This window comes from Lytechinus pictus, chromosome 7, assembly GCF_037042905.1.
Source record: "Lytechinus pictus isolate F3 Inbred chromosome 7, Lp3.0, whole genome shotgun sequence".
NCBI classification, from domain to species: Eukaryota; Metazoa; Echinodermata; class Echinoidea; order Temnopleuroida; family Toxopneustidae; genus Lytechinus; species Lytechinus pictus.
In genome coordinates this window covers 23,404,910-23,431,924 of record NC_087251.1, presented here as the reverse complement: position 1 = coordinate 23,431,924, position 27,015 = coordinate 23,404,910, and the positions used below count along the sequence as shown (strand labels likewise).

The 27,015-nt window shown below is 34.6% G+C and overlaps 1 protein-coding gene across 1 annotated transcript; it reads left to right on the top strand.

Moving 5' to 3' along the window:
• Positions 1-4,298: 4,298 nt before the first annotated feature.
• Positions 4,299-21,811, top strand: LOC129264734 (signal recognition particle subunit SRP54). Its single transcript, XM_054902671.2, has 15 exons — positions 4,299-4,372; positions 6,665-6,855; positions 7,441-7,617; positions 8,884-8,988; positions 9,663-9,729; positions 10,434-10,491; positions 10,876-11,026; positions 11,993-12,141; positions 13,103-13,203; positions 14,252-14,338; positions 14,740-14,813; positions 15,207-15,315; positions 17,635-17,805; positions 18,392-18,487; positions 18,898-21,811. Exons 2-15 carry the CDS (start codon positions 6,778-6,780, stop codon positions 18,999-19,001), a joined length of 1,527 nt encoding a protein of 508 aa, XP_054758646.1. The 5' UTR covers positions 4,299-4,372; positions 6,665-6,777; the 3' UTR covers positions 19,002-21,811.
• Positions 21,812-27,015: the final 5,204 nt, after the last annotated feature.

The window sequence follows — 27,015 nt, the reverse complement described above, 5'->3', positions numbered from 1 at the left end:
TTACAATTTATTTTTTGCACTATAAGCCTACACATTTGACACATTAAACTTGAATTAAAATTTGTGATAGACAAGAAGGACTCAAATGAGTGTAGGGCCATGGATGGTAGGACTGACAGTATACCCATAATCACTAAAATGCAAGAGTGTTTAAAAATTAGGGCCTATTAGCAAAAGATAGAGACATTTTAGAACTGAGAATATTGCAGTCAGCCTCCGGACAATGCTGGACTCGGGGGAAGATACTCAGATAAATATATTGTGTTCACGATTGAATGACCCAGAAACATAGCAAGATTTTAAGGTGAACCAAATAAAACGTCAATGCCTCAAAAGAAGTCATTCACTCATATCCGTATTTATCGAAAGGATGGAAAAGGACCTCTCGATTTTTGCGTCTGTGAAGACATCATACGCTAGATATTAGCATCCGCCACGTTTCATTTTACTTGGCGTATAATGAGCAAAGAAAAAAAACGAGGGGGTCAGACATAACGTACGGTGCAAAGTTTCTAAAAATAAAAATGCTGACCTTTTTAATACGAAAATCTATTTTTTTTAGTGATACATTTTGTCATGATATCCAGAAAATTATTATGTCCTATTCCACCCTTTGTCTTCTCCTTTTCTTTGTTTGCCCCCTTTTTTCTTGGTCATTTGGGGGGCCATGGCCCCAAGTCCCCCCCCCCATCAGATAAAGATTGTTAAACTCTCGCATGAACTTAATTTGGATTAGATAAAGGGCCTCTTCACACGTGAATCTTGAATCATCATTGTAATGATGATTGCTATTATCGTGACTGTGATTAGCGTTTATGATTCACATGTGTCATTAGCCTCATTCAAATTACGATTACGATATCGTGTGAAAGGGCTGGATGTTTGAAGGTTGCATGGTGGTATGAACACGGGGGAATATCACGCCAACAATGCGACATGATTCATGAGGTTCCTTTATAATTAAACACGCTCTTACACGAAATTATTTTGCCGTGTCCTGTAGCATTATGATGGTATGACTGCAATCAGGGGCGGATCCAGCTTTCGCCAATAGGGGGGGCCGAAAAAAATTTTCATCAACATTTTTCTCGATTGGCCGCTATAATCTGTTTTTTTGGGGGGGGGGGTTCAGGGGGTAGTCCTAACTAGAGACTGAAGTTTTAAGTATATGTTAGTTTTTATTGTTATAAACAAGATAAGGTATCTCATGTGGTCTTAATATATAATGCGAGCGCGAAGCGCGAGCTCAAATTCTTTGATATTTTATGTCCTTAGACCTAAAGATTCTGAGGAGATTTTATAATCATGAAAAAGATAAGTATCCAACTAAACAATGCGAGCGCGAACCGAAATTTTATCATAGTAACGTGAAAAGGGACTCAATTAGGACTGTTTTTAGTGATTAATGAAGAGGATACAAGTATCACCAATTAAATAATGAGAGTGCGAAGCGCGAGCTCAAAATTTTTGATATTCCGACCTGAAAACTGGACAGTCTAAGCGCGTTTTTTTTATTTAAATACAGAAAAAGCTGTGTGTCCCAAACAATTAAATGCGAGCGCGAAGCACAAGCTCAATTTTTTTATATACTGACATGATAAAGGAGCATTTTGACAAATTTTTGTAAGAATTTCCAAAGAGGATAGGTAACTCACAAATCAAACAATGCGAGCGCGCAGCGCGAGCTGAAAATTTTGATATAAACAATTTGTGTAAAACAAACAAAATAATTAAAGCTTGATGTGCGAGCTAAAATATTGTGTGCAAATTGATTTCAGATCTGGATATATAAGTGTCATTTAATCCTCTTGAATGGGATTCATTGGCACAGGCAATGCGAGCGCGAAGCGCGAGCGAAATTTTTTATATCAAGTTCTTTTTCCAATTCTTCCCCTCACCCTTTTCTTGTTTCCTTTCGGGGTCGGGCCGGCCGTTACGAGGTTGTAAATTACACATCCTGGATATGATACCTCTTTCCTACTTTTCTTTAGTGTTTTTCCTATAGTACACTTTTTCTGCAGGTTGTCAAAAAATAGGGGGGCCGGGGCCGGCTCGGCCCCCTCCTGGATCCGCGCCTGGCAATATTGTGTGCCTATTATTCAAGGCATTATGTAAATGACAAAACGCTTTTTCGACTGCTTCTTTTGAAATAATACCAAGAGCGATGGACATTATCAGACTTTATTGTGTACATTGAATCGATTTTCTGCATCGCAAAGGACACATTCCATTTTATGAGCAATGATAATAATTCATAATTGGGATTCGAACGGTAGCCAAAAGAATCTATTTTGTAGTAATATTCAATAATGTCTCATTCAATTGTTGAAAGAATGACGGCTTTCAAATGGGATTACTTTTCCGCAAGTTTACAATGTCTGATATTCACCATGTTCACTGGATCATGAACTGGATGTCATAAATATATCTTTACTCAGCAAACACTTGGAAATGATATGGATAATTTTCTGGATAACCACCAACAGTACACTCATTTGGTAGATTATATCTTATAATTTGGGTGGGGATGGGGAGGGGAGGCACCTAGAATTTTGAATTTTCTACAGCAGTCCATGGGAGAGGGTCGTCCCGGTCTCACGCCCAGCTGCCCCCCCCCCCCCGAAAACAAAACAAAACAAAAAACAACGAAATCTCCGAGCATAATAGGGACGACGGAATGTATGCTATCGGTCAAAAGATGGGGTAATCAGAGAAACTCCGGAGTAAAGGAAGTGGTTTATTTAGCAGAAGTATCGTATTCGTCTTCCCGTCCCCAACAAGAAATGATTTGAATAAAATAAGACAAATTAAACTAATGTAAGTTTTGTTAATATTTTGCTTAAGTTCACAAAACATGTATGCACAACATAGTGATATGCAAATGACTACAATTTATTTGTATTTTATAGGTGTTTCAATGTCTCTTCTTGCAGATTTGACAATAAGACAACTCTTATTAAATCATTAATAGGTTAAAATAAATTCAATTTCCACATGTTCAGAGATTAAATTAAATTTTGTTTCACATTGTAATTAGGAAAAAATCAAATATGTCGATATTTCTTTATTTCTTATAATAAATACAAAATAATATAGTTAGTTAGTGATATCATCAGTTTCTTATTTGTATACCGACCAACATGTGCATTTAACTCATTTCTGAAATTAAGCAACAGAAAAAATGTACTTTACATCCGATTTTAATGATGATTTTTTAAAAATCTTTCTATATAATCAACTTTTTTGTGGTGGATAACCCTTCAAAATTATTGGTGGTTTTAAAACCATTATAATTATTCAGCGTACCAATTATTAATCATATACATTCATTATTTTTAGCGGGATTCGGAATCGAAATAGCAAGATTTTTAAGATGATGTTGTCTAAGTGGAGATTCCCGCCTTCAAGAAGACGTCATTCGCTTAACTTTTCATCAAAAATTTGAATTTTCAATAAGAATACATATTGTTTCCCCCATGGTGGCAATGGATTGCATTATATGACGTTTCTGATGTTGATGACGATGACAAGATGGTGTCCTACGAGACATTTACTCAAAACAATATCACGAACTTTGGTCATTCTATTTTAAGGAAAATTAAATTCCAGTAAGTCATACAACTTAAAAGAAATTGATGACAGAACTGCATCCCAAAATAATCTTTTGAATTATCTTAACTAAAATTTTGTCAAAATACACACAATTAAACATATTTTTTTTACTCACAGGGCACAGAACTACTGTCTGAGTGCTACATTCTACATGTATGTCCAAGTATTAGCAAGGGAGATCTTGTCGCGGTCTTGTCGCCACTTGTAATGAAAATATTGATTTCGCACATGCAAATTTTCTACTAGAATCTGCTAAAATGCAACAGGAATGATCATGGAAAATTCACATAATACATCAATAGCACAGGACTAATATTCAACTTCTAAGGCCGCATTCATATACGGTACTGAGTTAGTTGATGAGCTTCTTTTTCTTTTGAATAAAAATAAGGAATTGGACTTAGAGACTCGGGTAGACAAATTTGGAAAATATGGGGGTGATAATTTTTGCTGTCAGTGAACATTATGGAAAACAAGACTGTCACTTTCGACACATTGTGATTTCTGCATAAAGTGAGGTTCTGAAAAAAAGTATTTGATCCAAGCCACCTTATCTATCCGTCTGGCGGGCTTGAGTAAACAATGCAGTAATTTTTCAAAATAAATCATATTTAATCATATTTAATGATTAAATATGAACCAACCCTTCCAACTAGTTGATGAGCGACTAGACTTGTTTTGGTATAGCGCCACTTACGATCACATTGATTGTGAATAACACGTATCTGATGAATTCTCGGTTCCAAGTCGGAAGAAAAAGGTAATAGAATTGTTATTGAATATGTGCAAATATCCTACTTAAATAATACCAATTCGTCCTTGTTTCGTAAAAGAAACATTTTCAATATTTCTATGTTGTTTTCAAATGAATTGCGAGAAGATGGACCTTCTAAATGTACCACAGCTGTGTGAACATTTTAAAAGAAGTGTTCTTACCGCACGGAAATCAATGCATGGGACCTGAGCCAGATGAAAAGTATGCCCTTAAAACCTTATGATAGTGTGACCTTAATTCGCGCGTTACCTAATTTTGCGCACGGTCGAATATCTCAATATCTAATTAATATGTTGAAAAACTGATATCGCCAACAGAAAGAGCGACTGAAAATGACCTATTGAGATAATTTTCTTGAAGGTAAGGTCTCTATTATTAAGGAAAATATTGGCAAAACATCGGCAAATTTGATTTGGTTACTTGTTTTGCGCCCGCTCCGAGAAAATCCGACCTTCTCGACAAGCATCAAGAAATCGCCAGTTTGCAAGCAGAGGTCTCCAAATAAGTAAGTAAAATGGATACCAGCCGATTTTATGGCATTTTAACCTCCAGTCCATGTGATATGATTATCATACCTTTATCTGCTTGATTTCGTTTCTAAAGCCTTGAAAACCATCGTGCGCAAATTAAGGACCTTAATTTGCGCACGATGGTTTTAAATAAGGTCACACTTTTTTATGTCACTTTCAGCCGAGCGTGCACTAGTCGATCACCATGGAATTTTGAGATCGCTATACCAGCGAAACCCTCGACCTACTTTATAATTCCGTCAAGCGAATTTGACTTTAGGATCTTGCCTTCCGTTTGGCATTTATGATTTTGATTAATTTTGTGTGAGCTGTGAGAAATTTTTGATTGAAAATCAACTTCATGATAATTTTTAAAATGTGTGCAAATAATGGTCACCCCATCATAACAGATCTAATGTGAATTACAGCTGTGCCACCCAAGGGTTCATTACATGCCGCCGCGCACAGGAAAATCAAGCCATTGAAGTCGTGTGTTGTGGACCCAAGAAGTGAGATCCCAGCACGAGCGACCCACTAGTTAGAAATCCACTGCCAAACGCGGTTCGTGGTGCGAGGTTAGTATACTAATACTAACCTCGCAATACGTGTGAGTGCAGCTGTGCATGCTTTTATGTTGGGTGTGTGATGCCTTGTTCTAAAACTGAGTTACAGTTAGTATCTGGTGCTATGAAGGTTGTTCTCATAATCGATTATGAAATTGGATCATAATCAACGTTCCAAAGGCGCTCGATCACACAAAACAAACAAACTCACCCACCCACACACACACATGCATATATATATATATATATATATATATATGACTCATGAGAAACAGACACATATCTTATCAACAAATTAATGCAAGCGAAGCACGAGCTGAAACTTTATACTATACTGACCTGAAAACAGGAAAGAGGTACCTGTTTAGGACTGTTTGTAGTAACTCATGAGGAGGATACATATCTCACTACACAGATATTGCGAGTGCGAGCTGAAATTTCTTTATACTCTGACCTGAAAGCTTGACATTCTAAGCATTTTTGGTACCAATGATTAAGATGGGTATCTAAAAGAATAAATGCGAGCGCAAAGCGCGAGCTGAAAATTTTGTTATTTCGATCTGGAAAAAATTGACAGTTTAATGGACGTTTTTAATAAAGAACAAGATATATATCCAACAAAAGATTATTGCAAATCGAAGCGGGAGTTCTTTTGAGGTTTAGAACTGAAAACTGGACATTCTGTTCACCTATTTAATCATGAAAAGTATGGGTTTTTGCTACAGAAATGATGCGAGCGCAAAGCGTGAGCTGAAAAATTTTATATTCGAATCTGAAAAGCGGACATTTTGAGCACGATTTTAAATAAAATATGAGTTGTGTATCTTAATATCGCTTGCTGATTTCTGAGTAACATTACAATCTTATTTTATTTTTTGCACATGCGGAATTATTGGGGGGCAAAACGATATGTTTGCCCCCCCCCCAATATTTTCATTGGTGGGGCGATCGCCCCCCCTGCCCCCCCCCCCCAGGATTGACGCCTCTGTATACAGCGGAGGTACAAAGTCTTAAGAACACTGTCATAAAAAAATCTGGCCAGTGTTTTTCCAGTTCTGGAATTGATAACAATAGTCTAAAATTGAATGTAGTAATCGATTGTCATTATATTGGTTTCATGTATTGTTTAATAAATTTCATTTTTTGTTTTAAAACAGTAATACATTCCAATCTAAAAATGCTTTCACCCCCTTTTGTTTAAATAGATATTTTTGTAACCAGCTTATTCAGTGCGTAGGGAACTGGAGAAGACGGTCATATTGCTTGGAGGTCAAGACATTTATTTTTCTCACTGTGGAGATATTTACACTCCTTCAAGATGGTTTTAGCCGATCTTGGAAGGAAAATCACCTCAGCTTTAAAATCATTGAGTAATGCAACTATCATTGATGAAGATGTAAGTATAGGAAATTTACTATGAATTACATGCATTGCAGGAGATGCTAAGATGAACTAAAATATAATAATGTACAAAACACCTTGTGTGAAGCATTCTTTAGAGTGTTTAGCCTTTATTTTCATAAAATAGTAGATAGTGCTTTAGTTCTTGAATATGCACTTTAATGTCGTTGTTGTTGTTCATATTAGAAAAAAACATAGTGTGATGAATAGAATTGAACTTTGAACCCATGTTATGAAAAAGATGATAATTTTGACTATTTAAAGTACATTATGAAAATGTTTCCTTTCACATAATGAAGATTTTTCTTATCCAGAATCAATACACTTTATCATTCTTTTTTAGACTATGTAACACAAATTAAAATGAATATACAGGGATACTTCTGAATCCCCAATTTTTTAAAAACTCATATTTTGGCTTACTTTTTGTAGCCTATCATATGGCCGTAGTTCATTTTTTATTTTGCAACATTCATGTATACTCGGATCTTTAGTCGTACCTTCAATCATATGTAGAAGCATTTGCATTACTGTGGCTTGACATTTTTATGTATTTTATCACTGTTCTTTATCCATCTAGGTACTTAACTCTATGCTCAATGAAGTGTGCAGGGCTCTTCTTGAGGCAGATGTCAATATCAGACTTGTCAAAGCTCTCAAAGAAAATGTCAAATCTGTCATTGATTTTGATGAAATGGCAGCTGGTCTCAACAAACGTAAGATGATCCAGACTGCAGTCTTCAAGGAACTTGTAAAGGTAGTGTACAGAGCAATATGCCATTTTGCTAATATGATAATTGCTTCGGGTTTATGTTATCAATGTTTAATCTAAATGTTAAAGCCCAAAATTCTGTTTTATATCTGATGATTATTTATGAAGTTTGAATTCATGTTCAAGTATAATGGAAAAGTATATTTTAAATCATACCAATCAAAACAAATGTTCTAGTAAAATTGTAGTATACATTCAAGATTTTGTTACTTACAATTGTTAATGGTTACGCTCTTCATTATTTTAATGATCTTATTTCGGAATATGAATCCTCTAGAAATCTAAGATCTTCGGGAGTGGGTTGTTGACAACTCTCAGAGTCAAATGCTCATTTGGTGAAAAAGCTTTTGCTAATAGTGCTCCCACTTTGTGGAATGCACTCTCTTCGACAATATGCAATGACAAGTCTATAGAGTCATTCAAAGCCAAATTTAAGACATATCTATTCTCATCATATTTCAAATAACACCCCCCCCCCTTCTGTGTAATAATTCCCTCTGCGCCTCTGAATAGGAAACTAGATAGAAGGCGCACTCTAAATGCTCTATATTATTATTGTTATTAATATTATTATAATTATTTATTATTGTTATTATGATTATTACATCTACTCGAACATACATTCTTATCTCATATCATTCTCACCATAAGAGCTTTAAGGCATATTGTATGTTCATATAATGTAGTAATGACCAGGAATTACCAGACATATAAATGGGGCTTAATATAAGACGGGCTTTTAGGGTTCATTGTTGAATCAATCGTTTCTATAAATTCAAAGAATTCGATTTTTTTTTAAAAACAATATACAAACATGGCATACATGTACATGCAAATTGCAATTGATTTCCATTAAGTTGGACAATAAAACAGTAAATATATTAGAGTTTTTATATTTACGATTTCTGGAAATCAAATTGATAATGACCAGGAATTACCAGACATATAAATGGGGCTTAATATAAGACGGGCTTTAAGGGTTCATTGTTGAATCAATCGTTTCTATAAATTCAAAGAATTCGATTTAAAAAAAAAAACAATATACAAACATGGCATACATGTACATGCAAATTGCAATTGATTTCCATTAAGTTGGACAATAAAACAGTAAATATATTAGAGTTTTTATATTTACGATTTCTGGAAATCAAATTGATTGGACTGTTGCTTATTGTTTTATCAGTTGGGGAATGAAATTTAGAGGAATTTCAGTACGGTGGAATATATTTTGTGGGTTTTATTTTTTTGTAGCTTGTGGATCCTGGAGTTAAGGTTTGGACTCCAACAAAAGCGAAACCTAACATCATCATGTTTGTGGGACTACAAGGAAGTGGTAAAACAACAACTTGCACAAAGGTAATCTTCAAACTGAATCATTTTAATACACTTTCATGCGAGTTAATGTTCTTATTGTATCTGTCAGATGCTTTTTATATACACAGTATTTCTTTAGGTGCGTTTTTAAAATTAAGGAAACATATTTCGATAGATTTTTGAAAGTGTAACCCTTCACTCACTATACATACATAATATGTAGAAGAATATTAATATTCTTGTTTATTTTCTCAGAAGACATGGTTCTTATAGCTGGTGTATTCCATGATCTATCTTTGTTTATCCCTCACAGCCCTCCTTAATTTAGAAATTTTTGTTTTGCTTTCACTCTGATTTATTTGCCCCATCTTATGTGTAATGATTATACTATTTGGTATGTTTAAATAGGCTTTGTATTTCAATTCCAAATTAATTGTTTGGAGGTTTATTTAGAAATTAAGTCTACGTAAATGCCTGTAATGGTTGATGAAAAGTCATTTTGGAGTTTAGGTGTCATACATGTATTCTTCATAATAATTTACATATGTAGTTGTTCATCATAATATTTGAATATTGTCAATCTAAGGTTACAGAAAGTTCATTTGTAATATGTTTGGTGGATTATATATAGTTGTATATTTGTAATTTCGCTTGAAATTTTACTTGCTCCAAGAATTGTGTTTACATGTATTTGTTGTATTCATAACCCGTTGTAGCTTGCCTATTACTATCAGAAGAAAGGATGGAAAGTTGCTCTTATCTGTGCAGATACATTCCGAGCAGGTAACATTATCAAAGTTGTTATAATTAACGTGTGAAAAGATCCTATTATTGAAACGATACTTTAATTCAACAATTATACCCCAATGTTAATTTTATTTTTGCCGTGATGTGTTTATTTATTGCAGAATACTACAATGAATGGCAATAGTCCCCTTGCCACCCATTCCAACATTGTATGAGGCAGCAGAAAACAACAGTTTCTGCTCAGTGGATATTCTGCTCATCCCAAATTCCTTTTTTAATAAATCAAAAGATAATTTACCAGATAATTTACGGGGGCTATTTGTAAATGCTCCAGTCACATCAACGAAACTGACTCCAAACCGACCAATAATATGTCATTGGAAATAATGTAATAGTGGTAGTTGCTTTGAAGGGTTTTTTTTTTGTCAGTGTGACTGTGGCATTGCAGGGGTAATTTTGCACATTACTGATACAAATTTTTCTTAGCCCTGAATTTTTTTTGTCACTGATATGAGGCATGTATAATAATCTATCAGGCTACCCTGGGTAAATAAAACAAATGAATAAATAAATGAATAAATAAAGAGATAGATAGATAGAGAGATAGACAGACAGACAGACAGATAGACAGACAGATAGATAGATAGATAAATATCAACATATATGTATTCAGTCATATTTTGATTAGCAAGTCAAATCTGACATTATTTATTTTCTTTCACACCCATTTGTAATGTTAGGTGCCTTTGATCAATTAAAACAGAATGCAACAAAAGCCAGGATACCTTTCTATGGCAGGTGAGTTCAGATGCATGATTGTTTTTAAAGTCATTACATAAAGTCTTTGGACCAAAATAGTTGAATCATTGAACAAGTTTATCAAATTTGGGGTATGTTTAATATAAAACTGAGCATTTCAATTCCAACAAAATACTTTGAATGACTGATTTTTCTTTTTATTCAGGACTGTGGGTTATTAAAGCTACACTGTCCTGTGATTCAAATGATAAAAACAATATTTGTTTAACATTTACTCTTGAAATATAAGAAAATGAAACGAAACTTATTTTTAATAGCTGATCATCAACATTCTAATTCATCTGACAAAATGATATTGTGTGTGATGACCTAAGGCCCATTAATACTTTCATTTCAAAATTTCACATTTTATGTATTTTTCAGCTACACAGAAGTTGATCCTGTGATTATAGCTGCTGATGGAGTAGAGAAGTTTAAGAAGGAAAACTTTGAGATCATCATTGTTGATACTAGCGGAAGACACAAACAAGAGGATTCACTCTTTGAAGAAATGTTGCAGGTCTCAAATGTTACGGTAAGCAAGTTTTTTTGTAGGTCATTCATTTATCAGGGTAATATCTTCTTTTGGACTCGCATTAGAAGTTTAAATGTAACGATTACACTAAGATATATTTCTACACATAAAATCATAAGAATTTCATGACCAATGTGATTTTTTCAATTTAAGTGTTTGATTAAGATTTATTAGTTGAATTTATATTTTTTGTTCAACTCTTTTTGCGGTGGGCCTTGAACCCCTCTGTGCTGATTTATTTTCAGGGAGGGATCAGGAGCGGTTAACGAAATGGATTGCTCAATTCAACTTGCTTTAACTTTTCACTGCAACATTTTAAGGGGATATGTTTCACAGTGAAGTTGTAGAGAATTTCACAAGCTTTCTGACTATACAATATTTTTGGAAAATCTTTTAATGATAAAAAATTTGGTAAATAATGCCTAATTTCACATATATATGGTATTATTATGGTAAAGACAAATACAATTGATTGTTTGAGCGTGAAATGCAAAGTTCGTGGGGCACTGAGTGTGCATTGGTTTTAAGTATGCATAGAAAGAGTTAAAACCTCATATGATTCAATTTAAGTTCTAATGTCTGACTACTTGGCAACAACAAAGGCAAATCAGTTCATATCAAGTGAGTGACCATATAGTTATGAACATTTTTGTGCAAAGTTTTTGATAACTGATTTGCTTCTTTATACTGGTATCTTTGCAATTCAAATCTATTGGGCACATAGAAATCTGGTAAATTTAGGAGAAATTATTGTACATAGGAGAGGTATTTAACACATTGTTTTTCATAACATGTTTTGTAGGCTGGGCCCGCCTGAAGAATAACTTACAGCTGAAGTGGCTACCCTGGGTAAACAAGAGTTAATATTATTATTTTTATGATCTGGTCTAGATATTGCTTTGGCAAGTATTTGACTTATGGAAGGTCGACTTATTCAAGTTTACCTGTATTTGTATATGCATTTAGAGTCCTGATAACATCATCTTCGTCATGGATGCTTCTATTGGTCAAGCCTGCGAGAGTCAAGCCAAAGCATTCAAGGAGAAAGTGGACGTTGCATCGGTCATCATCACAAAGTTAGACGGACATGCAAAAGGAGGAGGTGCCCTCAGTGCGTAAGTGGATCATTATAGATTTTTATTTTCAAAATCCAAACTTGATGATAGAGAGTCAGATCAGGGAGTGATTCAACAATAGCAAATATTGACTCCAAAGAGCATGTTGTAATTCAAATTGCTTTTTAAGGGCTATTAATAGCTATCCAAGTCTCTTACAACATGATCAACACAGTGTCAAACTGTAAATCCTGCCATGCCCACCCGTTGTGTAGTTATACTGTGCCTGCATAGGTGTCGGCTTGCCAGTACGTGTGCAGCAGCACATGACATGAAATGGTCTGGAAGCCTGACAGATAGCAAAATTGACTACAACCCAGGTCGGTTAAAGTCAACTCAACGCTTGCAGAAATGTATATAACACTTGCTCTGTTCCAATTATCCATGAACTGTCACAAAAAATGTTGTGATTGTTTCTATGATATGTTGCAAACTGTTTTCCTCCTCAATTCCGGGAAAAGTTTATGAGTCACTCTGTCCAACTATTAATAACTTATGTAGTGCAATGACTGTATTGAAATATTTGGGTTGCGTAACTGAAGGTTTGGTCACCAAAATTTGAGTATTTTGATTGGCTGGATTGAGTCTACATACATGTATGGTAAAGTTCACATCCATTAAACCAGTGTGGAAGCAATAATGACAGTCTTGGAAAATTATCTTAGGAACAACAATAATTTGAGTTTAGTGAATCACCCCCCACCCCCCTTCCCATACTGATCTTCTCTGGATCATTTAAATGATGTTTTGATTTTCATTCAATTTCATTAGATTCTCTAGGAATATAAGAATATTTTATACTTTGAAAGTTTGATATATACGTGTATGACTTTAAGACAATTGAATGAGAGCTTATTGTAACCTATAACATTCTGACTCATCTAGGGCCAGCTTATGCAAGTTACACTGTTATATTTATGAAAGAAATAATTGCCATGTGCTTTCAACTGTTCATCCACAGTGTTGCTGCAACAAAGAGTCCTGTTATCTTCATAGGAACTGGAGAACATATAGATGATTTTGAACCTTTTAAGACCAAGCCCTTCATCAGCAAGCTGTTAGGTACAGAACCATTCAATGACATTTCTTTTTTCATTTTTTTTTTTTTTATAAAGTACAAATGTGTTAACCCTAAAAAGTTTGGACTATTTTGATATCTAAGTAAGAAAAATAAGGATGGGGTGATTCAGCAGAGTGCAACCAAGAGTTATTGATACTAGTAATAGCCTGCTTGAAGAATACTGTTACAATTAATCATATTTGGTTCTTTTCATTTGTACACTTTAGGGATGTAAGCCATTGTTCACATGATAAACATCCATTTTGAATTTCACCCAGTGCGATGGAGACTTGGTCAATTATACATGCAATATGGAAGTATAATTAGAATTCTATCTACTCAAGTTAGCCATAATGGCTTTATTTATTTATTTATTTATTTATAAAATAAAGGTTTTACTCCATTGTAGCGTCAATTGCTTTCCTAGCACTTATGGATTTGAGAATATATTGAACATAACAAACAACAATATCATTTTGTAAGGTCATATAATTCAGAGCGATATGCCTCAGAGGTTTGGTACATGTATGTTTGGCTAAAATAAGAGCCAATTAAGAGAGCAACTTTCCGCTCCAACGTAGAATACCAAAGTTTATGGTTATCCTGGAGTAATGAACACAAAATTGAAACAACAGAAACATCTCACATATTCTAATAACACTTTGGCAAATGGAAGAAAGTGCAAATATTTCCAATTTCAATTCCATATATTTCAACCATTATAAAAAAATACAAGATTACATATCAATACATTTTTATTGTGCAATGGAATATTAGTTTAGGACCTTAAAGTAGTAGTGACTGTTCTAAGAAAAACAAAATACAGTAAAATACAAGATATCAATTAAAACGAACTTGCACTAAAACACACCCATGATATGATTTACTTTATCTGGCTTGAGTGAGCATGATATGGATACATTTCTCACTTCGAAATTAATACATCAGAGTTGTATTTGAATTCATGATCCTCTCATAAAAGAAAATTATCAGAACCACTACACCATACTACATTCAGATTCATAATTTCTTCATTTATGGTGTTTTCAGGTATGGGTGATATTGAAGGTTTGATAGACAAGGTGAGTGAACTCAATCTGGATGACAATGAAGAACTCATCAACAAACTCAAACATGGTAAGCAATTATCATTTCTATTTCATTTGGCTGAGAAAAAGACTTTAATATCACACAATATGTCATATCGTCTTTGTTTTGTCCAATCCTTGATGTTTTGTCGAAGTATTTGTAGCTACGGAAGATATGTCTTGTGAATAAAACTTGATTAACAAGATTCAGTCCTGAATGATTAAATGAATATGCTAATCGTGCATTGAAAAGACGGGCCAAAAATACTTCATTTTTATTTGTCAACCATTTCTTACTATTGATGATTTTTTTTTAAATAGAACAACATGAGGTTCACAATGCAGAATTTATGATTTTTGTCAGAAATTCTACACTGTATACATTAAATAGTTAAGGCAAATTTATTGCAAATAAAAAATTGAATATTTATTTTCCATTTCTTTATGCAGGTGAATTCACATTACGAGACATGTATGAACAATTCCAGAATATCATGAAAATGGGACCTTTTGGACAAATAATGGTATGTTCACAGTGATATTATCCTTTTCTCTTGTAATTGAACGAGACCCCTTCCTTTAAAGATGACATACATTTTTACATGATTACATGATAATTATTCTAAGCAAGTTCATCAAATATGAAGTTTAGTATAAAGTAATGCTTCTTGTAGATAAATCTTACATAAAGAAAATATGTGACAAGTATAGGTTACAGTTTTACAGGTTTGTAGATCAAAGGTTAATAAAGAAACTGAGAATATTTGCTATTGTTAAAAAAAATCAACACTGCCGTTATATTCTATCAAACATTAGCCAGCAAGGCTGCCAGGGCTGTTCTTGTTTCGCAAATTTAAACAATTCTGAAAAATCTATGTAAAAAGTTTAATGTATTATTAATGTTATGTGATATGTAGGGTATGATTCCTGGATTCAGCAGTGATTTCATGACAAAGGGCAATGAGCAAGAATCAATGCAGAGACTCAAGAAACTCATGACCATGATGGATAGTATGAATGATGAAGGTAAGTCATCAATGGAATTTGTTAACATCATGGACGGAAATCCCAGGGGGACGCGTCCCCCCACCCAAAATAGTAGGGGGGACACAATATAAAATGTCCCCCCTAATATTTTTGGTCTTTTACTGATGGAAAGGAAAACATCATTCAAAATCAGAATAAAACATGTATTTTGGACGAGATGACCTTACTTTTTGGGTGATTACCTTTCTTTCTTTCTTTTTCTTGCTTGTCAAATATATTTTGGTCGAAATGACCTTACTTTCTTGGGTGATAACTTTTTTTTTTGGGGGGGGGGGCTTGTCAAATTTTCCAGCCCCTGGTCCCCCTACCTTCGGGGAGTGATTTCTGCCCTTGGTTAACATGGATTTGACTTTTTAAAATCTGAGCTGTAAAGTCCCTATTGTAACCTGCATCTGTGATGTGTTGTATAAATGTAGCCCTGAAAAAAATGGCACTTGTAAATCATTTATGTAGTGCTTTAAAAAGTGAAAATGTACAAATGGCCGGAAACATCATCCCAATTTAAGTCCATATATTGTATGTGTTACAATTATCATCCCTCTCACAGATATCTTGAAAATGTCTGCTCAAATTTTTATGAATTTTTCTTCCAGGCTATTTTTATCCATATTAAAAATTACTAATTACAACACACAATAAAGTTTCGGAAAAAAAAAAAATTGTGCATTCACTACTATACTAGCTGTATGTTACATTTTTTCAGCAGTGAACTGTTCTCCATGACATGCCTTCAAACTCTGTACAAAAGAGAGCTATAACTCTTCACCTGAACATTTGAAACAAAATGTTCTTTTTTAAACAAAATGTTCTGTAGCAAACTTTGTTGGAGTGTTTAAGTGACTTTTGAATCACGTACAATTGATTCCTTGTCTGGTCATGATTGCAAATCTCTCTTTTCTTATAAAAACATTTTCAAGAAACATTTAACCCTTTCATTTAGATATTGTCAATGACTAAGTTCCTATGTTTCTATTTACTTCCACATATAATTAGAAAGCTCTCTGTTGGTACAAAATCTAGAAAATGCTTACAATAATGAAAGAGAAAAGAGGGTAACGTTCTACCTAGCCCCAGTGTCTTCACTAAAAGCTCCTCTATTGCATAGTTGCTATGAGTCATAGCTCCTAACAATGAACCTGAATCTGGGTATTGTTCATGAGGAAGGGTTATTGATTTTTCCCCAACTCCCTTTCAATTGATTTACTGGGTATTATTTCATGAGGATGCATGTAGTATCCCAATCAGTGTGGGGTGGGGGGAGGGGGGGTAAGTGAATGTATCCAGAGAGGTGTCTCCTTTAGTGGGTCCTAAATAGCATAGATTTACAGTACATGTAAAATAGGTCAATAAACTAGGATAGGTTGAAAGGTTCGATAAACATAGAGTCAATGCATAATTAACCATACATGCCATGTGTGCAGAACTTTACATGCCCTAAAGTATCAAGTCGTAATAATATATCTGCAAAGCAGATATTTTAGATGACGTTAAGATATAGTGAGCGCCATATAAAAACGGGTTATCATTTATTCATTAGAAACTAAAAAGTACAGAAAATCTATGCTCGTTCAGGGACAAAGGGGCATTGCATGGGAAATATATGACAAAAGTGTGATCAAAACATGTCAATGATTGTGCAATAATGCAAATAAAAAGTGTTGGGAGCTAAAAAAACACTTTGTATTAATGTTAAATGATATCTATGTTCAGATAGGTTTAAGTGACATTATAAAACTGTATCAAAAATTATTATTTTCTTTACTTGCAATCTACTTATTTTTTGAAAAACCAAGGAATTATTGCAAATAAAAATTATTGGAATGTTATATTTTCTTGTATTACTGGTTTCCTAGGGAAAGACTTGGATATGACAAACCTATACCCTGTTCTATACTTAGGGGAAAAAATGCAGTTCCTTTCAACACAGCTTTGTGTCAGGCAACAATTTTTGTGTCTGATTTGTGTTGACGTTCCAACTTTTTGTGCTTGGGAAAGAAAATATGGATTGGCCATTTGCTTTGGTTCCTCTGAGAGCAAAAGGAAGTTGCATTCATTCCACCGAGTTTCCACATAGTAGGAAGCTTATTTCTCCATATGAGCATATGTTACATTACAATTTTGCCATGAAGCTTCATAACAGGAAATAAGACACATGACATCATTCCTTTTAAAAATGAAAAGTATTTTTGATCATGCATTCTTTCCAAAGAGCTTTAGAAACCAGGCAGAGAGTGACAAAATATAATTTTCTACTGAAACAAAAATAAGATTATATTTTACCATTGATTTTGTTGACAGAGCTTGATAGCAGGGAAGGTGCTAAAGTGTTTATGAGATGTCCAGGCAGAGTACAGAGAGTTGCCAGAGGAGCTGGGGTCTCGGTCAGGGAGGTCCAGGAACTACTTCAACAGTACCAGAAGTTTGCTCAGATGGTCAAGAAGATGGGAGGCATCAAGGGACTATTCAAAGGCAAGTCTGAGAAGGGGATAGGGATAGAGATTGATGGGGTGGGGGATGGGGGCTTGGGAACCCCCCCTAAGATGTTTACTTGATTCATCAAGCACTGGCAAACAAGGAACCTTAAGTTAAATATATAAAAAAAACCTGTGATTTCAAGAAAAACAATGGTTTAATAATTTCCTATCGAGCAAATCTATCCATTAGTAAAAATGTATTATTGCTAATCATGTATGGTGCCATAAGCAAGAGTCATACGTAACACTTTTTGAAGATCACTGTTTTAACACATTTTGTTTGTCTACCATTGATATAAAAGCAGAATAATCAAAGAAATTAGTCATTTGGAGATATAATGTAACTCCTTGGGCCGCGGAACCGTTGGGACTGAGAGGCTTCAGCCTTTTACTTTTTTCTGTCAATGTGTTAAAAATGTAAGAATCACATCTTATTGAGGTTTTTGCATGGCCAGCTTCCCCCCCCCCCCTATTTTCAAAACTGTCATGTGGTCCCTGATTCTTAAATACACCAAATAGTCTGAGCAGAGAAACATTCTTTTTAACAACAACAAAAACAAAATTTTCTTCTCATGCATCAGGTGGTGACATGTCAAAGAATGTGAACCCAGCTCAGATGGCTAAGATCAATCAATCAATAGCAAGGGCTATGGATCCTAGGGTACTTCAACAACTTGGTAAGTCAATACATTCAATAAAACTCTGTTTGTTGTATTTTGTTATGATTTGAAATAGTAGGTTCATTGATATTTGTACTAGTAACAAACACATTCATTGATGAAAAAAAAACCTATTGTGTTGTGTAATGGACATGACACAATTCCATGTATGTTACATAACACAATAAATGCATTTTCTTTACTACTGTTCAAAGAATTGTGTATAAAACTGAATGTTACATTTGTTTGATAAACTCACCAAGAACTGTTTGAATAAAGCTGTAAAGTTTAAAGTGATGTTTTTAAAATGTCTGAATATAATACCCACATGCTGGGATTACCCTTTATCATTGTCTCTATCTATTTTTTCAATGAGTCTTGATCGTGATCTTACGATTTCTTCTATTTTCATCTTTCCCATGATGCAGGTGGTATGAATGGTCTACAGAACATGATGAGGCAATTCCAGCAAGGAGCAGGCAATATGGGCGGCATGGGAGGTCTAGGCAATATGATGGGAGGCGGTAAATAGCACTCGAGAATCGGGTAAGGGAGGGGAGAACATTATATCACCATGGATAATATTGAGAGATGGGAATAGACTCGGCTGACAAGAATGCCATAATAGCTGCAACAGGTACTACAAAAACATTGATCAGGAGGTGTTACAGAACAATTATGGCATGAAGGAAGCCATAGGATAAAAATGGATCAAGGAGAGACACTTGGGGGATGAAAGGCATCTTATGTAACGGCTCTTTGTAAAGACATCGCTTGAGGTGTGGGCGTCTTTAAAAACAACTTGCATGACTTCCTGATTATTTTGAGAAAATTTGCTCATCATGCTAATGTGGACTCTGTAATACTGTGGAGTGAGAATGTGAAAACGTCCAAGGAGAATTGTTATCACTGTTTATACAATAGTGTATGTTTTCCTCTGATGTCCTCTAATGGCTATGTGATAAATAACAAATTAAATCTTTGCTTTTTAAACTCTCATATGTGCTGGAGGAATAATACCACTTTCGGATTTTATTATATGAATGTGGTGCCACTTGCTAATTTGTATTTAGATAACATTGTCTTCAAATAATGAAAGAATTTCAGCTCTTGTTATTGATGCAAGCGTCATATAGATCAGTAGAGGCATGTCATTCCAGTTTGGTAGCCTGCCGTGATTCAACTTCATTTCTTGGAAATTAATAGCATAAAGAAGTTTCTTCAAAAACGTTCCGCTTGCAAAACATTGTGATTTCTGCTATCCAAGTATGGTGTTTGCTATCATTACAAACAAAATGATTCCCATTTCATTAATTCCTACTTAATTAATCTTAGCAATGTTGATATGTTAATCAGAATTGTGTTCACTATAGAATACCGGAGTGGGACGTCAGTTGCCAGGGTGTCATGGCAGGCTGATCGTCTGTATACATTTGCATTTTACAAATGACTTTGGCTTGTCTGAAAAAAAGGTTGCAAGCGATCAAATTCCGATAGCAGCCATTTTGCTCCTATGAGAAACACACGCTTTCAAGCGGTGGGTTCGTTTGTTAAGATCCAGGCCGCCATGACACCATGGCAACTGACATCGCTTCAGTACTCTATTTCTGTAATAGTAAGATTTTGTTATGAGTGCAGTGCCCATCACATTCATTAATTCCAAGTGGTGATCCCAATGTGCATATAATGTCGAGTGGACAATAGCAACACAACAATAATTGGGATTATCCCCTTTTATTAATTCATTTATCAAGAAATAGTTCACCTGTGCTCACACCCAAAAGAGACCACAGCATGCAAACATGGATAATTAATTTTAACCATCATAGAATCACTCAGCAAAGATCTTGTTAATTGTGACCATTTATTGTCATTGTTCTTGTTTTCTCAGTTCAACACTGAATATTTTTTCTTTTGAATTCTGTGATTATATTTCTTTGTGTCACATTTGTCATTTTGTCTTTTATAAATTCATCCTTTTGAATCATAATTCACACTGATCATTTTTGTTCTGCCTGAAAGTTGAAAAGTATTTGTATTGATAGATTTAGGGAGCTTACCTTTCAATATGATTCTATATTTATATTCAAGATCTTGAGGAAGTTTAAACAATACCTTTGTAAACCACATGGTTTGATTACTTTAATTGCACTGGTTAAATTTTGCTTATCTTTACTATTATATGTCAAGAAGAAGCCTGTCAGAATTCCAGCTCTCTATCTCAAGAAATAAATTTAATATGTCATCTTGATTTGTATAGAGTAATGTCATATATTAAAGCCTTATTTGAGATGATGGTTCGAATGTTTAAATGTGGTCAAATTATTGCCACACATATATGCTAATGTACTTGAATGACATGCTTCTGGTGAAAAAAAGATAGCACCAAGTTGTGTGGACACACTTGTAACATCGCAATGATTTCATTATATGATGATGTCATACATACTTCATTGTGATGTCATAAGTTATGTTGAATACATTTTTGTGGAATTTTGACTGGTCAGAAGTCACCCTTTCCCTCTGCATAACTTTAAAGCACCTTTAAAAAATACCTCCTAGCTTTTTTAGGCCTTTTCTTATGAGAAAGGTGTTCAACCTTACTCAGCATCACTGCAAACATCAGAGAAATTAATTAAGGGTGCTAAACGTAGAGCACTATGTGCCTTTCAGATTTCAGATCAGTTTCCCTGACATTTTGGTTGACAAGTTCTCATTTTAATGCACATGTGTATGGAAATGAATGTGACTTCTTGGTAATTAAATGTTTTTAATTTCTCTTTCTGTTTTTATTTCCAAAGTAACTTCCAAGGTTGAAGTTGCAGGCAATACATATGTATGTCTTTTAAATATTACATCTATTTCATGTTAACCATATGCAATGCATGAAGTGAATTAGGTGATATTACTCTGTCCTTTTATGTGTCTTTTTTTCCAATATTAATTTTTGTTCTAGATTTCCCTTATTTCTACTTGTGTTCTGGTGTTTTTTGTATTTAGACAAAACACAAAATGTCTGAAACGTAGGAATATGAGAGGTTATTATAGTATATACAAATGTCTGTCAAGTATTGTCACCTGAGGAGCGTTTCATGAAATGATTGTTGTACGTTTTATCTGACAGTTACCATAGGAACCGTGCTCCTCAGGCCATCAAAATAAAGGGAAATTGTCAGATCTTATAACTTGTCAAACATAAATGTTGATGAAACGCTCCCCAGAAATCATGTCATATTAATGTTTGATCATCACACTTTGGAAGAAAACAAACGACTTCCATTGGAAGTATTTATAGCTTCATTCATGATGTATATTGAAAATATAATTCTTATTTAAAACTTAGCAACCATGTTTTTGTGTTCTATTTTATTATTGTACTGGATTTGAATGAATGATTGTGGGGATGTTTTGAATGATGAGCATGTGACATGTTTTCCAGTTAAAAATAATCCAACCTTTGATGGTAACTTTTGACAATGAAAGGGGGAAGGTTCGAATCAACGAACGTAGAGGGCAGCAACACACAAGCGTGTTGCTCTAAGGAAGGTCAACTCCGCTCGAATTTTGTGACCACTTTAAAAAATAAGGTGGGGTTTTGGGAAATTTGTCGAGTTGATTTTTTTTCATTTGTTAATTTCAAATATTTTTTAATGAACAATTATTAGATCGGTTATTCTGAGTATAAATATTAAAAACATTACTTTCATTTTTAAAGAAAATATTTAGCTTAAATAATCATGATTTTGACATTTTTCCTCATTTTGGAATATTAAAGGAGAATGAAACTCTTGGAGCAAGTTAGCTTTTGTGAAAGCAGAAAAATCAAAGAATAAGATCAACAAAACTTTGAGTAAAATAGGACTAGCAATAAAAGAGTTATGAGCATTTGAATGTCGAGATCACTAATGCTATGGAGATCCTCCCATTGGCAATGCGACCAAGATCTGTGATGTCACACACGTACAACTCTCCCATTCGGACACTGAAAATATACCCCAAAACATCTCTTTTTGCTCATTCTAATCATATGACAAACGATTCATCAATGATATAATGTTGTGAAACCTCTGTACTTGTCATCTCATAAAGAAAACACCTAACCTTGTGACAGACTCTATAAAAGTGAGAATATAAGTGAAATAAGTAGTAAAGTAATGAGGGAGTTGTACGTGTGTGATATCACAGATCTTGGTCGCATTGCCGATGGGAGGATCTACATGGCACTAGTGATCTCAATATTCAAATGCTCATAACTTTCTTATTATTCATTTAATCTTCCTCAAACTTTCAACAATATGTTTCTTTGATTTTTCTCTTTGATATGGATTCAGCTAGTTTCAAGGGTTTCATTCTCCTTTAAGTCTGTGACGAGGATACCTCATATCTCTTATTTTCTTCTGCTGAATTTCGCTGCACCACTAATAAATGCATAGACAACCACCGTAATAATCGAGGTCATTTTTCTGGCCTGGGTGCGCCGAGTCTGGGCCGGTCGCGCAGCTAGCTAGTGACGTTGATGATGCGCTGGGGCTTCAGGCGACTCGTCATAGATCTAGCAACTTAGACAATGACGTCTAATTTGCCTGGCCTGATTTGAAGTGTAATGGCTTCAGGGCTGATGTTTATCAACGATGATTGTTCAAGGTTAGATTTCAAATTTTAAATGTCATTTGACTTTTAAGTCTATAAATCTGAAATAAAGGCGCTGTATCCCCGAAATCCGGGTCTAAATTTAAATTTCAACTCTGAGTCCGAGACCATGGCATGGACGGCGAAAAAACAACCCATGCATCGGATGCATTGCATTGGCTGCGCGCTGCGCTGCAGCTGCACTGTGATGATGGGTTCAGCGAAGAGCTCAGAGAAAATAAGGTGGTTATATTCAATCCCGAAATGCTTTGCGAGTGGTCACAAAATCGTCTCGACGCAAATCACCTAATACAGCCGTCTGGTGATAACAACAATCACCGATTTGGTAATGATTTTAGTTTCCTGGGGCGGTATTCTGAGGTCATTTTATCTTTAAAATATTTTATTTTATCTCTTAAAATGAAATTGGTATTCTGAGATGACATTTTATCTCTCAGATAAAATTTTGAATTTTATCTTGCATATAAATTTTATCTTGCGTATCTACAGATGATACGCAACAGAGGAGTGCCTGCGTAGACATACCTATCGCGTATCTGGCCATGCAACGCGGATGATGTGCTTGCGCCCATGTTACTTTGAAGAAAAAATAAAATAAACTTAAAAGAGGGTAGGGGCTGTTTTATCTCTGCGACGTTGCTTTTATCATTATTTCTTGGTGAATTAACTACAAATGTTGACATGAAAATTAAGAAAAATTATATATTTATTGAGAATAATACCTTAATGTTATTCCTGTACAATCAGGAAGTATTTCATAAAACTTTTCTTGACTAATATTGTCTTTGAAATGATGCTTGAAAAGATGTGATATAGACTTCGAAAAAAAGATGAGAGTATTGTCATTTTTTAAAAAGAAATCTCTGTAAAGACGCGCAAGCGTATTTTGCAAGCGTATTTGAAGTCAATAAATTGACGCAATATCACTCCTTTGCCACACCTCCTGGCGGAATGGATTTTCATTGGTTGAGTGATATGAGAGAGCTATAAAAGCGCATTTTTAATTGGATATTGATTAAAAAATAGGTGTGTCTTACAGAGATAAAATGAAGATAAAATTGTTCTCAGAATACTAATTCGGAGAGATTTTAAGGGTATTTTATCTCACTGATTTTAACGGAGATAAAATATTTTATTTTATCTGAGATAAAATGGATCTCAGAATACCACCCCTGAAACTTATATTTGTAAAGTTTTAAATATCAAAGTATGTTTTTATATGTATATATATTCCTCAACATATTTTTTAAGTTATCTTTGATATTGTTGTAGTCATATTCTTTCATATTCGTTTTTTGATCGCTACTAATTTGTTGTTGTATTGGATCGGCATTTGATTTCGTTGGCATGAACAATAAAATACGCGCGCAGCTCAGCTGCATGCGCGTATCGAGTTGACCTTAGAGCATAGAGATGTATACTAACTACGCTAGAGTGCGGAGTCACCATAGGCGCGCGTACTTAACGTCTGTGATTGCGCGGAGCATGATCGGCAATTGCTTGATAGGTATAGATTCGCAAAAGTACCTGGATGTACCCATAGACCGTACGTTGTAACGCTGTGGAAGGGGATGCTGTCTCCGGCTTTTATCTTGAAGAAAAAAAATCAAACCTAATTACAATTGAAAATATGAATGACAAATTGCATCTCAATAAATTATTATTGTGATTACATGGGGATTATGCTATTAATTTGTCTTTTTTTATCTGGATTCTCGGGATGAAATTCTCTATACAGTGTATTTACCTGCCACATGCCTAGATAATAATAAAATAACAATATTGATAATATGACATAAATAAGTAGAAAAAAATCAAACATACATTAAAAGTAAATTTTGACAATCATTTCAAAAGACAGAATTAGCCCATCTTCTCTGGACTTCCCTATCTTTGATACATCATCCTTTGGCACATTCCTTCGTCCACATGACTGTTCTCATGACCAATGATGGATATAATTTTGTAATTTTGATTCATTTCAACTCTATTCGTTTCACTTCACTTCAATTTTTTTTTCATTTTCATTCAAACATAATACAAAGTACAGGGGGCTCGACTGGGCCCCTCCCTGACAGGTATCATTTTGATCACTCAACAGCCGGCAATAATTGTGATATCTTATTCCAAGTATTTGTCAGTTTTACAATAGGCCTATCATTGCTTAATGTTTGATTTTTGTAGGCCTACTCACAATTTTGCAAAACTTTTTTATTTTAAGTAATAATATTCCTTGTAGTATAGTACAAATTAAAATTATATCCCACTCCCGCCCTGTTTCTTCTCCTCTCCTCCTTCTTCCTAGCTCTCCTTATTATTCGATCCTTGATTTGTTCACATAATTTGTCCAATCCCCGGGGGGGCCACTTCCATTCACGAGTGGATACCATGCGCGACCATGGGGTCTCAAAAAGCACCCTAAACACGTAATTTCCATAATCTGAAAATGCACCCCTTAACAAGTATTGGCGTGTGAATCCCTACCCTTAACAAGTATTGGAAACAAAACGAGATCATGGCAAATATTCCCTGAAATGAACCCCTAAACAAGTACAGGAATGTTTTATTGTTACGGGTCCTTCGGTCGTCGGCTTTACCTTATTTGGTTTAGTACGACCCCACCTTCTACACCTCGCGCAAATCGGACTCTAAACACGAAGTGTTGGGGCAAAAAGGACATCCTTTATAAAACATTTTAATTTTGTTTTATCATCCCCGCAAATTCGACCCTAAACACGTAATTGTCCTAGCGAAATAGATACCCTTTTTTCATTATTATTGCGTTTTTGACACCCTTATCACGTTACGTACGTAACGTGCCCTATCGTGAAAAAGACATCCTTTTTACGTGTTTTTTTGGTCGCGCATGGTATCCACTCGTCAATGTAAGTGGCCCCCCCGGGGTCCAATCAAAGGATCATAAACACCAGCGATATGTTAACAGAGTCAGCCGATCAGTATATTACTTCAGCCGGGGGGGGGGGGGATCAAGGCTAGATTTTCCAGAAAATCAAAGTGAAACTCTTTTATGTTGCGACACGCATTGCAATTTGTTTATTAGTGCCAGTCACGCTGAATGTGGGCTATCCACCGTATTTTATTGTATATAATTGTGCTTTTAATACGGAAATAAATACTACTACTACTACTATCATGTTATTTGCAAGGCAATACTGTAAACATAATTTCCCCCATTAGGCCTCCAGACCTGTACATTACAAAATTGTACAACGCGCGTTTTTGATATGCAAATTTTGCTGTCAACAAACTTTCTACATTGATTTGCACATAAATGATCGGATGGTTGCCAATATTGGAAATCTAAATCATATTACTTATAGATTCATCAATTAATTGGACCAATGCGTAAATCATTTTCAAATATCAATAAAAAGTCATTTTTATGACTCACGAGTTATTGTGATGACGGTTACATCGACGTTTAAACCCATGGGGAAAAGGGGCTATGCCCTATTATGATGTCTATGTGTCTGTCTAGTATATGGAAAAAATATAACAATTATTTTTAAAAAAATGAAGAAATAAATTATCAGCATCATGGTTATGCATAGGCCTACACATGTTATTTTTAATATTCATCCCTTCCAAATCATTAGAAAATAAAAGTCATAAAAATAAATGTAGCGACCTATCAAAATGTTTAATATGACCAAAGCAAAAACAATTGGGGATGTATCATTGGCCTGTATATTCGCTATTGATATTCCTATATAGGCATATTTTTGTTCTCGTTTTGTTAGATTTTTTGTTGATTTAAACTTTAATTAATTATATTCAAAACTATTTAACTTTTCCATTTGCTTTCGCGCTCATATGTCATCATTTTGTTCCGTTTCTGTGCTATCACTGTACATGCCCCATAGGTACTGTACGCG